The 15913-nt window shown below is 35.8% G+C and overlaps 1 protein-coding gene across 2 annotated transcripts in view; it reads right to left on the reverse strand.

Annotated features, from left to right (window-relative positions):
• PDS5B (PDS5 cohesin associated factor B) overlaps positions 1 to 15913 on the reverse strand; it is a 195303-nt gene that overhangs the window by 21694 nt on the left and 157696 nt on the right. For both annotated transcript variants that reach the window (XM_080799689.1, XM_080799688.1), the window contains exons 23-24: positions 14893 to 15029; positions 6615 to 6738 (exon numbers count right to left, since the gene is read on the reverse strand). In XM_080799689.1, the coding sequence (XP_080655815.1) occupies positions 6615 to 6738; positions 14893 to 15029 (261 nt within the window). The remainder of the gene's footprint in view (positions 1 to 6614; positions 6739 to 14892; positions 15030 to 15913) is intronic.

The raw sequence follows: 15913 nt of genomic DNA on the forward strand, positions 1-15913 counted from the left end.
GACGGGGAGAGGAAGAGGGAGAAGCAGGCTCCCCACTGAGCAGGGAGGCCTCACACAGGGCTCAATCCCAGGACCGTGGGATCATGACCTGAGCCAAAGGCAGATGCTTAACTGACTGAGCCACCCAGGCACCCTGGATGTACTTTTAAAACAGATAAAACTAGTACATATAGATCCATCCTAACTTAAGGTATTAAAAATAGTTTAAATAGTATCTCATATTAGGCTACTTCACTTACTGAGCAAGAGAAAACTGTCCAACTCATTTTTTTAGTTTTAACACTGAAAAAACTATTCAGATCAAAATGCACAACTCTAAAGGCAAGTGTTGCTAATCAATTTCAGAAACACGAAATTACTTTCAGTTCCATAAATGAACCAACTGTTCATTATCGCTGTGCCTGCTTTCCTCATACTCCCTCTCCTAAATCGCCCACCTCCACTCTCCTAACAACTCCTCCTCATCTCTAACAATGGCTCCTAAATCTACAGAAATCACTGTGTAGTCTTTTTTTTTTTTTAAGATTTATTTATTTATTTATTTGACAGACAGAGATCACCAGTAGGCAGAGAGGCAGGCAGAGAGAGAGGAGGAAGCAGGCTCCCTGCTGAGCAGAGAGCCCGATGCGGGGCTCGATCCCAGGACCCTGGGATCATGACCTGAGCAGAGGCTTTAACCCACTGAGCCACCCAGGCGCCCCCACTGTGTAGTCTTTATGAAGAATCCAGCTCTCTGCCCTCGTGGCATTCTATGTATATCTCCAGCATCACATTTACTATACAGTATTAAAATAATTGTTTTATAGGTCTTACCTATCACTGCTCATTCCTCAAAGACAAGAACTGTATCTTTATTCACCTTTGTGCCTCTAAACCTAGCACAATATCTGATATACCAATTATCTGTGGAATAAACTATAGGACAAAGCTCAATATGACATTTGAGTCATGTATGAGACATACAAAGACCTTCTATAGACATACAAAGACCTTCATAATTATACCTTACCCTCCACCAATGAACACAAAGTGTGGTATGTTTCATATTATTGCAATGTTATGTATACTATTTCTACTATCTATAATGTTCATTTTGTTTTTCTTCAAAATCTAGGTCATCATCGCTTCTCGGCCTTTTGGCTAAGATCAAGTGCAAAATCTAGGTCATAACATCTTACTCTTACCTTTAAATCCTTATTTGGTGTATCTCCTTTCACTTAATTTAAACTTCAGTTTATTCTCTCTCAAATAAATAAAATCTTTTCAAAAATTATTTACCATGAAAATGCTCAATTACTAACTGTGTAAGTCAACATATCTCAAATATATTCACGAATGAGCACATCATTCATTAAGAAAATTAATCTCCACTAACACATCCCTCCCTCCTACTCAAATACATTTCCAACCAAGACCATGTTTTTGTCACTTTCTCACAAATCATTCAGAATCTAACAATGCAAATTAATTACTGAATCACGGCAAAGTAGCAGGATTCCAAAACATCATTAAAAAGAAAAGAACTGTTAAATCATTTGCAAGCAACTGACACAGTAATAAAAATGAGAAAATTGACAAGAATTATGACAAACAGGTACATCAAATAGAATCATCTGAATTAAGATTTAAAAGATGAGTTCCTATGAACTGAGGAAGTCTTCAAATGTTTGTTTTTTGCAAAGATGATTACCCTTTTAACTATGTTATAAAAGTTAAATGTGAAGTACAGAATAGAGTAATACAATTTTTATCAGAAAAAATATACTCAGAAAAGTAAACACTTGATACTTTCATGGTTATGGTTATAACCAATATTTGGTTCAATATAAGGAAAAAAGGAGATGGTGTCTAATACTACACAACATTTTCCTCCAAGAAAAAGTTCCAATTAAAAGCTTTTATTCATTACTAACTGTGAAATTAATTTTAGTCTGCATCTTACATAAATTCACTTTTAGTGGCCTTTTCTAGTAAAAATTAACCACAAAACTACTGATGGTATCTTGCAAATAATTCAGTTATTTTGTGTATTGCATTGTATTATCAATACTTAATTATATTTTCTGTTCTCCTAAGAGGTTATGTTCTTGAGGGCAATCGCCATGACTCACTCATCTCTGTATTTACAGAACCTAGAACATACAGCACATAGTTCATGAATTGCATTCAAATTCTAAAATACTCAGCTAAATATTAAATAATATTAAGATTCATATTATTTTTATTTCTCCAGGTTTACTTTCTATTCAAATATATGACAAAGGCCTCTGAGAAACAACACTACCTCTAAAAAGTTCAACTCAAGTAAGAGAAATAAAGCCAAGTACATAAATAAAGAAAGGACAAGGCATGTATGTATCAAAGGACTGCATATAAAAATCTGTGGGGAATAAAAATGAGACCAGTTCTAAGAATCTGAGCAAGTTTTATGGAGAAGGTTGTGTTTGTGTTTAAGCCTTGATTCACAAAAAGGGTCAGATTTGGATGTGTAGAAATGGGAGGGCTAGAAGAAAGTCAAAGACAGCAAAATACAGGCACAAAAAAGAACAAAATTATTCAGCTTCACTGACATGAGAGTAGGTCAAGGTAGGGAGTTAAAAAAGATTTTTACCCTAAAGATACAAATGTAGTGATCCAAAGGGGCACTTGCACCCAAATGTTCATAGCAGCAATGTCCACAACAGCCAAACTATGGAAAGAGCCTAGATGTCCACCAACAGATGAATGGATAAAGAAGATGTGGTCCATATATACACACAATGGAATATTATACAGCCATCAAAAAACCCCAAAATCTTGCCATTTGCAATGACGTGGATGGAACTAGAGGGTATTATGCTAAGTGAAGTCACTCAATCAGAGAAAGACAATTATCATATAATCTCACTGATATGTGGAATTTGAGAAACAAGAAAGAGGATCATAGGAGAAGGGAGGAAAAAATGAAACAAGATAAAACCAGAGAGGGAGATAAACTGTAAGAGACTCTTAATCTCAGGAAACAAACTGAGGGTTGCTGGAGGGGGTTAGGGATTGGGTGGCTGGGTGATGGACATTGGGGAGAGTATGTGTTGTGGTGCTGTGAATTGTGCAAGACTGATGAATCGCAGACCTGTACCCCTGAAAAAAATACCCTATATATTAATTAAAAAATTTTAATGTATATTTGGGTCTACAAATTAGAAGGGCTTGAATGGCCAAGTTGTAAATATATGCAATTTTTTTCTTTTTTACAAGTATAAGGTCCTAAATATTTTTGAGTGGGGGAATAATATGATTGGAACTATGATGGAAAAATTTTACTCACAGTGGAAAAGAAAAGTCTCACAATAGTCTAGGTCAGAGCTAATGATGATTATGGTGGTTAAGAAGAGTTAAGAAGGGCACCTCGGTGGCTCAGTGGGTTAAAGCCTCTGCCTTCGGCTCAGGTCATGATCCCTGGGTCCTGGGATCAAGCCCTGCATTGGACTCTCTGCTCGGTGGGGAGCCTGCTTCCTCCTCTCTCTCTGCCTACTTGTGATCTCTGTCAAATAAATTAATAAAGTCTTAAAAAAAAAAGAATAGTTAAGAAGATATGAATGAAAAGATATAGTAAATATAGGACAGATTATCCACACTTTTGCAACAAGGTGCAAGGACAAGCAAATAGTCAAACATAACTCATGCTTTTCAATCTAAAAATGTCATTTGGATTTATTTAACACTTAACGAGGCTCTACATCTCAATAAAGAATAGATTTGGGAAAGATTATGAATTTAGTCTTCACATTGACAGAACATAAAAGTTTGAAATTGCTGTTTAACCTCAGATGTGGGACCAGACTCTGACTTGAAAAAAGTTAATGTTGCTAATATGGGAGTCACCTACATAGAAAATGAGATGGCCAAAAAAGAATGTGTAAGTGGAAAATTAAGTCATGGGCAGATCCACATTGATAGGGGCTCCTGGGTGGCTCAGTTGATTGGGTGTTTGCCTTCGGCTCAGGCTCAGGTCATGCTCTTGGGGTCCTGGGATCAAGCCCCATGTCAGGAGTTTCCCTGCTCAGAGGGGTGCCTACTCCTCCCTCTGCCCCTCCCCTCCAATCATGCTCTCAGGCTCACTCTCTCTCAAATAAATAAAATCTTTTTAAAAAGAAAGAAAACATACACTTAAAGGAAAGGAAAACAACCCAAAATGAAGTCAGAGAAGTATGACAAAAATCAGGAAATAGAAACCCAGAAGAATTTCAAGAATAAAGGAGCAATGAACTCTGTCAAATAGTGCAGGAAGAACATGTATAATGAAGATGAAGACCATGGGATTTGAGGCTTTTTAACAAAGCATTTTTGAAAAACAAGAAAGGCAAAAGCCAAAAGAATAATTATTGAGGAGTGAGAGATAAGAGGGTAAGAGAGACAAAGATATAGATTACTCTCTGAGGTCTGACGGTTTAAAAAGAAGAGATAGGGGCACCTGGGTGACTCAGCTGTTAAACAGCCTTCGGCTTGGGTCATGATCCCAGGGTCCTGGGATTGAGCCCCACTTCAGGCTCCCTGCTTGGTGGGCAGTCTGATTCTACCTCTCCCACCCACCCCTGCTTGTGTTCCCCCTCTTGCTGTGTCTTTCTCTGTCAAATAAATAAATTAAATATTTTTAAAACTAATAATAAAATAATAAAAAGAAAAAGAAGAGATAGGCAAGTGGTTTACAAGAACAACAATTAGGGAAAGGTTTTGTTCAGAAGAGTGTAACTGCATGTCTGAAAGTTGTAAGAATATACTAATAACTAACTTTTAACCATTAACATATGTTCCACAGTCAACAGAATTCAAAAACAATCTTAAAACTTAGGGAATTTGAACTTCGTCCTTGGGAATTTGGTGAATGAGATAGTAATATATAACACATATTATGTTAGAAAATCTCTAGAAGTTTGTAAATGTGGATGCTTTTCACAGAGGACATTTTATAATTTGTACATACTTCTTATACACAGTAAGTTTCAAACAAAGCCCATTTCTTTCACATACTTCCACACTTCTATAAAAATTTCCACTTCAATACTGGTAGCACCAATACCCTTAGAAACATCAGACCAAGAACATGATAAATCAACAGACTGCAAGAATCACCAATTAAAAAAACAATAATTACAAAGGTTGTTTACTTGTAAGAAATCTAATATATACTTTTTAAACAATTTTCACTCTCTTGCAAAATAAGATTATCCCTAAAATTAAAAATGAGGAAAATTAAACCAGGAAATTATGGACTCACCAAAATCTCATTTTCAAATGGCTTAGTTTAATACCTGAATTACAACACTAATACTAAAATAAATTATAAAAAACAAGATGTGGAAGAGCTATTTTAAAGACTAAAGCACCAAAAACTGACAAAATGATTACAATTAAAAAAATAAATGATTGTTTATGTCTAGGGGTTACACATATGCACTAATTTTTTAAATAAGCAGAACGAAGGGTGGAGAGAAAAATTATAATTATCCCTGAAGTAAGTGCCAAATTCTTATACGTAAGACTACTTGGAAAAGAACAGGAAAATTCAGTGTAAAATGACCAAATAATGAATTAAAAACTCACACTGAAATATATTTATTATTATGGAAGTCGTTTTTAATTTTCTCAATGCTGCTAAAAACTTCCAAAGGGATACAATTCAAATATTATATTACTCTAATAAGAAATCTGTAAGAAAAATACGAATCCACGCATATCACTGTTAATAATCTGAAAATTTAACTGGCTTGAATTATAAGAAATGCTTCTGACCTAAAATTAATCTATACCGTATCTTTATAAAACTGTAAATTTCTGTGTATTTTTTCCTTCCATTTATGAACTACATACATTCAAAGTCTCATTATTAACAAATATTCTAAATCTGTGAATTTGCCTACTCACTAAAAGTTATTTTCAGGGTTACTGGTGAGTAAATGAGTACAGCAACAAACGTATTGAATCGTCTGACCAATATCCTAGCTGAAGCTGAACGAAGCAAAGTTTTGCCTGTTATGTCAGTGCTCGTATTATAAACAAGTGTCCTTTTGACAGTCTATTTAGTGCCACATTTTTTTGTGTTTTTGTGCATTTGTTGGTGATTTTGTTGTTTAAAAGAGCTCCCAAGCATAGCGTTGTTCAGTGTTCCTAAAAGCAAGAAGGTTGTGATGTGCCTTAGGAAGAAAATATGTTAGTAAAGCTTCATTCAGGCATGAAATACAGCTCTGTTGGTCATGAGTTCAATGTTAATGATATGACTATAATATTAAATAATTTGTCTTTAAATTATATACTAATAGACTGACAAAAATGTTGTGACCAGAGGATAGGAGAAACCACCCCTGTATTTTCCTTATAAGCAATGGTTCAGTATTTACTTATTCAGTGACTGGGGTGACTCTGTAGAAGAGAGCTACTACAAACAACAAAAATCAAATGTACTAGGTTAGCAACCCAAAACTTAAACCACAGTTTTAGAACTCTGAAACATTACTCATGAATATAATTTCCAAAAGGAGACAATTCAAAACTTTTATCTCTACCATCATAGCGGACTTTTTTCTTCCTAAAAGTCAAAGACATAAAGTCATATTCTATATGGCCATCCTCCTTACATTGATAGCTAATGCGCAGAGCTGATACTGTTCTAATGTGATGATTTCATGATAACAAGGTTCTTGTGCCAGTTTCACAATAGCACTCCCAGCAGCAAGTCTCAGACGTGACATATCTGGTTTACTAAAAAATAAGCAAGAAAGAAAGAAAGTTAGATTTTTAAATGTCTGCACAAAAACATTCCCATTTGCTATACCTAATTTTGTAAAAATTCCTGTGGCCAAAAAAAGATCAAAGACAATTTAGTAATAATGAATATCCTATTATGTTTACTTAGCTTTGACAGATGGTGTCTAATACTACAAAACTCTTCTCTTGAACATAGTCTATACTAAAGTCATTTCATTCCTTCATCCTACACAAAACAGCTTTTAGCCAGGCTTAGAACAAATCTATTTGTATGTTTAGTTACTGGGTCTAAAATCTTTCAGTATGGATTTTTTTAGATATGTATTTACTTACAGATTAGGTACAAAAATGTCCTAATGTGTTAATCAAGCCAACTAAAACTAATGTTCTAAGTACAAAAGAAGAATGAAAGAAGGCATAGTGGAAAACATCACAAGTTTGAGTTCAAATTCAACTTTCCAAATATTACCAAAAATGTTCTTTTAAATTTAAGAAAACTTCTGCTTAATGGGACACACCTCAAAGATTAGTAAACTCTTAACTAATAAAAATATCTAAACAATCCATCCTTATATAGTGATATATTAGACAAATCCGGAAAAGGATGGAAAGTTGTAACTTCTTAACTAGGACCCCCTATATTCTTCCTCGGTAAAAGATAAAATATTCATAAAATAAGTATGTGTCTACCATATATACAGCACTGAGAGTGACATAAAAGACACACATTCTTGGTCTTCTACAATCTAATGATCTAATTGGTTTAAGAATGTCCCCTTATCTTCCTAAGGATTATGTAAAAAATACTGACTGAATGCATGTCAACATTTATAAGGTTCTGAAGTTACATGTGCCAGAGGTGCATCAATAGCAGTATTCCAAGTAGCTATTATAAGGTAATTCACTTAACCATTATTAAAGGAAAGTCTGTTTTTCTTACTGTAGTTTATTTTGTATAAAGATAAATAATTAAATTAAATACTTTACAACTAAGTTTTTGAAGACCAAGTTTTTATAAAAAGACATGTTTTATTTAAAAGTGAACTGGGGGGAGGAACAACACAATGGAGGAGCAGGAGACCTAAATTTCATCTGGTCCCAGGAATTAAGCTAGTTAGTTATCAAACCATTCTGAACACTTACGAACTCAACAGGTGATCAAAAAAAAAAAAAAAATAGCAGCAATTCTATGAACGGAAAAGAAACAACTTTCTGGAAAGTAGGACATGTGGAGAAGTGAATCTGAGGTGATATTTGGGAAGACAGACCAAAGAGGAGGGAGCCTCCCTCAGCCAGCGGTATACCAGCAAGTGGTAGAGCAACAGAGCACAAAATCAGAACTTTTAGAAGTCCCCTCTGCTGAGGGACATCGCTCCAGCGGTAAACTAGGGGTTGGAACCCTCGCTGGAAGAGTGTGATCTCAGGACGCTCAGGGTTACAGAAAGACTGGGGGTGCCTGAGTGTGATAGAGCTCCAAAGTATCAGAGCAGGGAAGCCAGCTGCAAAGATAGAGCCAAGGAGTGGGCTCTCAGCTCGAGGCTGCCATAAACCATGATCCACATCACAGCTGGGCCACTACTCTTTGAGCAGGGCCCAAAAAGCCACAGATATGGGGATGCTCCCCTTCTTCCCCGCTGGAGAAGTGGCATGGGAACACACCACAAGAATCTGCTAGGTTCAGAAACTCCAAATGGGGTCATGTGCCAGAGACAGAAATGCTAGGTAAGAGGTCAGATGAGTACGAGTGTGGCCAGAGACTAGGGAGACAGGAGTGACTGACTGCTTTTTTCTAAGGATGTACTGAGGAATGGGGACCTGAGCTCCTGGCTCCTCTGGGGCTAGAGACTGGGAGGCCACCATTTTCATTTTCCTCCTCCAAAGCTGTAGGGAAAGCTTTCAGAGAAAAGCTACCAAGAGCAAACCAGAGCAGATTACTTAGCCTCGCCCCTGACAAGGGCAGTGCAGTTCCGCCTCGGGCAAAGACATCTGAGAATCACTGCAACAGCTCCCTCCCTTAGAAGATCAGTAAGAACTCCAGCTAAGACCAAGTATACCAACTTCAATGCTAGGGGAACACAGAGCATAGAATTCATGGCTTCTTCCCATGATTCTTTAGTCTTTCAAAGTTAATATTTTTAATTTTTTTTCTGTGTTTCTTTTTTTTTTTTAATTTTTCTTCTTCCTTTCTCAACCAACATCCTATCTTACCAATTCCCTTTTTTAAAAACTTTTTAATTTTCATTTTTACACTCATATTCTATCCCTTCGTTGTATTTAACCCTATTTTTTGGTATACATATAAGTTTCTCTTTCTTTAAAATTTTGGTATACAGTTTCTTCTCTAGTATATGGCTTGGTTCTATTGTCTTACCTGATCACATTCTCTAATTTTTTTTCTTTTTTTTCTTTCTTTTTTCAACCAACTTATCTTATCAATTCCTTTTCTAAAATCTTTTTTAATTTTCATTTTTACAATCATATTCCATCCCTTCATTGTATTTACCCATATTTTTGTACATATATAAGTTTTTCTTTAAAATTTTGGGAGACAGTTTCTTCTAACAGACCAAAATACACCCAAAATCTAGTATGTGGCTCTGTTCTATTCACCAGCCTAATAATATTATTTTTTTTTCTTTTTCCCCCAGTTTCAGGTCTCTTCTGATTTATTTAATATATATTTTTTCTGGGGTCGTTGTTACCCTTTGAACATTTCGTTCTCTCATTCATCTATTCTTCTCCAGACAAAACAAAAACAGAAAAACTCACTTAAAAAAAAAAAAAAAAAAAAAGGGAACAAGAGACACTACTGAGTGCCAGGGACGTAATCAACATGAACATTAGTAAGATGTTGGAACTAGAGTTCAGGATGATGATTATAAAGATAAACCCAAGCTGGGCAAGAGAAAAGCATAGAAAATACTAGAGATTTCTTCTTTCTGGAGAAATAAAATCTAACCAAGTCGAAATTAAAAAGGCTATTAATGAGGCGCAATCAAAAATGGAGGCTGTAACTGCTAGGATAAATCCTCTTCTGAGAGAATTAGTGATATAGAAGAACAAATGATGGAGAATAAAGAAGCTGAGAAAAAGAGATAAAAAACTACTGGATCATGAGGGAAGAATTTGAGAGACAAGTGATACCGTAAGACAGAACTGTATTAGAATAATTGGGATCCCAAAAGAAGAAGAGAGAGGGGAAGAAGGTATATTGGAACAAATTACAGCAGAAAACTTCCCTGATTTGGGGAAGGAAACAGGGATCAAAATCCAGAAGGCACAGAAAACCCCCCTCAAAATCAATAAAAATAGGTTAACACCCTGACATCTAATAGTAAAACTTACAAATCTCACAGACAAAGAGAAAATCCTGAAAGCAGCTCAAGACAAGAGATCTGTAACCTACAACGGTAGAAACATTAGATTGGCAGCAGACCTATCCACAGAGAGCTGGCAGGCCAGAAAGAACTGGGATGATATATTCAAGGTACTAAACGAGAAATACATGCAGCCAAGAATACTACATCCAGCTGGGCTGTCATTGAAAATAGAAGGAGAGATAAAAAGCTTCCAGGACAAACAAAAACAATCAGCAATCACCAAACCAGCCTACAACAAATACTGAAAGGGGTCCTCTAAGGAAAGAGAGAGCCAAAAAGTAACACAGACCAGGAAGGAACAGAGACAATATACAATAATAGTCTCTACATAGTGCATACATACATAGTGCAATACAATGGCACTAAAATCCTATCTTTCAATAGTTACCCTGAATGTAGATGGGCTAAATGCCCCAATTAAAAGACATAGGGTATCAGACTGGATAAAAAACAAGACCCATTGATATGCTATTTCAAGAGATTCATTTGAGATCCAAAGACATCTCCAGACTTAAAGTGAGGGGGTAGAAAACCATTTACCATGCTAATGACATCAAAAGCAAGCTGGGGTGGCATTCCTTTTATCAGACAAATTAGATTTTAAGCCAAAGACTAAATAAGAGATGAAGAAGGACATTATATATTTTAAAAGGGTCTATCCAACAGAAGATCTAACAATTGTAAATATTTATGCCCATAACATGGGAGCAGCCAACTATATAAACCAATTAATAACATAATCAAAGAAACACACTGACAATAATGCAATAATAGTAGGGAACATTAACACCCCCATCATTGAGATGGACAGATCATCTAAGCAAAAGATCAACAAGGAAATAAGGGCTTTAAATGACACACTGGACCAGATGAACATCACAGATATTCAGAACATTCCATCCCAAAGCAACAGAATACACATTCTTCTCTAGTGCACATGGAACATTCTCCAGAATAGATCATATCCTAGGTCACGAATCAGGTCTCAACAGGTACCAAAAGACTGGGATCATTCCCTGCATATTTTTAGACCACAATGCATTGAAACTAGAACTCAATCGCAAGAAGAAGCTGGAGGGGCGCCTGGGTGGCTCAGTGGGTTAAGCCTCTGTCTTGGGCTCAGGTCATGATTTCAGGGTCCTGGGATCAAGCCCTGCATCGGGCTCTCTGCTCAGCGGGGAGCCTGCTTCCCTCCCCCCCGCCTCTCTGCCTACTTGTAATCTCTCTCTGTAAAATAAATAAATTCTTAAAAAAAGAAAAAAGCAGAAGAAGAAGCTGGGAAGAACTCAAATACATGGAGGCTAAAGAGCAACCAGGCTGACCTGGTTGAATGGGTAAACCAGGAAATTAAAGAAGAATTTTAAAAACTCATGGAAACAAATGAAAATGAAAACACTTCTGTTCAAAATCTTTGGGATGCAGCAAAGGCGGTCCTGAGAGGAAAGTATATAGCAATACAAGCCTTTCTCAAGAAACAAGAAAGATGTCAAATACACAACCTAATCCTACACCTAAAGGACCTGGAGAAAGAACAGCAAAAAAAGCATAAATCCAGCAGAAGAGAAATAGTAAAGATCAGAGCAGAAATCAATGAAACAGAAACCAAAAGAACAGTAAAACAAATCAATGAAAGCAGGAGCTGGTTCTTTGAAAGAATTAATAAGATTGATAAACCCCTGGCCAGACTTAACAAAATATAAGAGAAAGGACCCAAATTAATAAAATCATGAATGAAAGAGGAGAGATCACAACCACCACCAAAGAAATAGAATTCTAAGAACACATATATATAGTTGCAACTATATACCAACAAATTAGACAACTATATACCAACAAATTAGACAATCTGGAAGAAATGGAAGCATTCCTAGATACATACAAACTACCAAAAGTGAACCAGGAAGAAAAAGAAAACCTGAACAGACCCATAACCAGCAAGGACAATGAAGCAGCAATCAAAAATCTCCCAACAAACAAGAGCCCAGGGCCAGATGGCTTCCCAGGGGAATTCTACTAAACATTTAAAGAATTAATATAGATTCTTCCAAAACTGTTACAAAAAACAGAAATAGAAGGAAACCTCCCAAACTCAATTTATGAGGCCAACATTACCTTGATCCCAAAACCAGACAAAGACCCCACCAAAAAGGAAAATTACAGACCAATATCCCTAATGAACATGGATGCAAAAATTCTCACCAAAATACTAGCCAAAAGGTTCCAACAGTACGTTAAAATGATTATTCACCATGACCAACGGAGATTTATTGCTGCAAGGCTGGTTCAACATCAACAAATCAATGTGATACAATACATTAATAAAAGAAAGAACAAGAACCATATGATATGCTCAATAGATGCAAAAAAAGCATCTGACAAAATACAGCATTCTTTCTTGATTAAAACTCTTCACAGTATAGGGATAGCAGGTATATACCTTAATATCATCAAAGCCATTCATGAAAAATCCACAGTGAATACCCTTCTCAATGGGGAAAAACTGAGATCTCTTCCCCTAAGGTCAGGAACATGGCAGGGCTCCACTATCACCACTGATATTCAACATAGTACTAGAAGTCCTAGCGTTAGCAATCAGACAACAGTGAATTATTGGGACTTTATCAAGATCAAAAGCTTTTGGGGCGCCTGGGTGGCTCAGTTGGTTAAGCAACTGCCTTCGGCTCAGGTCATGGTCCCAGAGTCCTGGGATCGAGTCCCACATCGGGCTCCCAGCTCCATGGGGAGTCTGCTTCTCCCTCTGACCTCCCCTCTCATGCTCTCTCTTACTCTGTCTCTCTCACAAAATAAATAAATAAATAAAAATCTTTTAAAAAATAAAAAAAATAATAAAAAAAAAGATCAAAAGCTTTTGCATAGCAAAGGAAAACAGTCAACAAATCCAAAAGACAGCCAACAGAATGGGAGAAGATATTTGCAAATGACATATCAGATAAAGAGCTAGTATTTAATATCTATAAGAACTTATCAAACTCAACACCCAAAGAACAAATAATCCAGTCAAGAAATAGGAAGACATGAACAGACACTTCTGCAAAGAAGATATCCAAATGGCCAATAGACACATGAAAAACTACTCAACATTACTCGGCATCAGGGAAACACAAATCAAAACCTCAATGAGATAATGCCTCACACCAGTCAGAATAACTAAAATTAACAAGTTAGGAAATGACAGATGTTGGCAAGGATGTGGAGAATGGGGAACCCTCCTACACTGCTGGTGGGAATGCAAGCTGGTGCTGTCACTTTGGAAATCAGCATGGAGGTTCCTCAAAAGGTTGAAAATAGAACTACCCTATGACCCAGCAATCACACTACTGGGTATCTACCCTAACGATACAAAGGTAGCGATCCAAAGGGGCACGTGCCCCCAAGTGTTTAGAGCGGCAATATCCACAATAGCTAAACTATAAAGAGCCTTGATGTCCATCGACAGATGAATGCAAAAAGATGTGATACACACACACACACACACACACACACACACACACACACACACAGGAATATTATGCAGCCATCAAAAAATGAAATCTTGCCATTTGCAACAAGGACAGAAATAGAGGGTATTATGCTAAAGCAAAATAAGTCAATCAGAGAAAGACAATTATCACATGATCTCACTTATATGAGGAATATGAGAAATAAGGCAGAAGATCACAAAGGAAGAGAGGAAAAAAATGAAACAAGACAAAACCAGAGAGGGAGACAAACCATAAGAGACTCAATCTCAGGAAACAAAGAGAGGGTTGCTGGAGTGGAGGAGGGTGGGGAGGTGGGGTAGCTGGGTGACGGACACTAGAGCATATGAGCTAGTGAATTGTGTAAGACTGATGAATCACAGACCTGCACCCCTGAAACAAGTAATATAATACATTATATGTTAATTTAAAAATTAATTAAAAAATAAAAGTGAAGTAATGTAATTCACATGTATTTGTAGAATTCAAATACACATTTGATTTCATTAAAGAATAACATGAATAAAAGCAGGTGAGATGAGATCTAAATAAGCACATAAATAATGACTAATTTAATTATCATAACAGCTAGACAAGATAAGTATAATCATTATCTTTATTTTATAAACAAAGAAACTGAGACATAAGGAGGTTAAAGTGATTTGCTGGTATATGGTAGTGTCAGCATTTGAATCCAGGCTCCAGGGTCCATTTTTTCAATCACCATACTAAACTACATTTTTCAAACAAAACAAAGTACATGTGTTTATATAATTTACATCTAGTGTATTTACATCTAGTACAAATTTTACATCTAGTACATCTAGTACATTTGCATGTATTTATACTTCTGGAAATAGATTCAGTAAGTTGACTTCTACCTAGTGTGTTCTTTTTCCTTCAGACATTAAGAAGAATGCAAAACATCAGTTACTGATAAATTACTAACCATTTTCCTATTAGATATTTAAAAAAGTAAATATCTCTTGTTTAAAATATTTACAATATATAGCAACACTCTGCCTCTGACATATGACTGCCATTTTGAAATAACCACTGTACAAAAGCATATTACAATAAAAATGTATGCACACATACATAGGAATACTACTTTTTTGGTATTTTACTTTTTATACTTTTTTAATTATGTAAATTAGCCAACATACAGCACATCATTAGTTTTTGATGTAGTGTTCAACTAATTACTTTCTTAAAAAGAAACTGCACCATTAGAAATTACACCAGATACTAAAATATCATGCAAGAACTTTGAAATAATAATTACATACCTAATTTTCCCCTGTTCTGTCAAGTCTCCATCACTATGCAATATTGTAGTTAGCAATCTTAAGGTAGATGTTCCTGATTTACTGTGATTATTTTTCATTCCAAGAAGCCATCGAACCATCATTTTAATAGCCTGAATCTATTTAAAAGACAAATTAACAAATAGAACATTACTACATTTTAAAGAAATTCTGTATCAACCTTAAATAAAATGAAATGGTTTTAACGGATGCTTTTTAAGAAAAGTAAAGGAAAAAAGAGTCATTCTTTTCTTTATATATCAAGATAACTGAATGTCTTAAAGATGTTTTACCCTCCCACCCATGCAATTGACAAATGAATGATTTAACTACAGACTGGTTCTTTTTGTTTTTTTAATGTTTCCCCATCATAAACTCTGTTCTTTAGAACCCACAGTAAAATGTTAACTTCCCTAGTCAGAAAACTTAACTTCTCAACTGCAAATTATATTCCATTTTTGTGCTATATTTTATAATTATGAAGTACTTAAAATTAAGTACTTCAAACCCTGTTATTGCCTCTAATGTTTCTAACAACCCTTTTTGATGGGGTGCATATTACCTCTTTTTCACATATTATCTTAGCTTTCAACAGATCTATGTCTTAGCAGCTAAGTGGGTCTTGAACAGTGGCATGTGGCAGACACTCTTCAGATCCCTTTTCTGGGCCATTTATTAAGCATAAGCTTAACTGCAGGAGTCCTGCCTTCTAGTCCAGAGTTGCTTGACCTACACAAAACTGCTGCTTGACACCAACAGGTGTCAAGGTTGAGAAAACAGGTTTATACTGGAACTCAGAAGTATCAAGCATCATTCCATCAGCTACTCTACAGGTCTGCAGAAACAGTATTAGCATCTGAAACCGGAATAATATAACAAAGTAGTTCCTAATATAAAATATAAACCAGTACACGCATATATACATGACTGGATTTATAAGAAACTACAACGAGAGAAACAGTATTTAATATATTTGTTCCCGGCCTACACACCTTGGACAGTG

The sequence above is a fragment of the Martes martes genome (assembly GCF_963455335.1).
Source record: "Martes martes genome assembly, chromosome: 3".
In the NCBI taxonomy this organism is placed as follows: Eukaryota; Metazoa; Chordata; class Mammalia; order Carnivora; family Mustelidae; genus Martes; species Martes martes.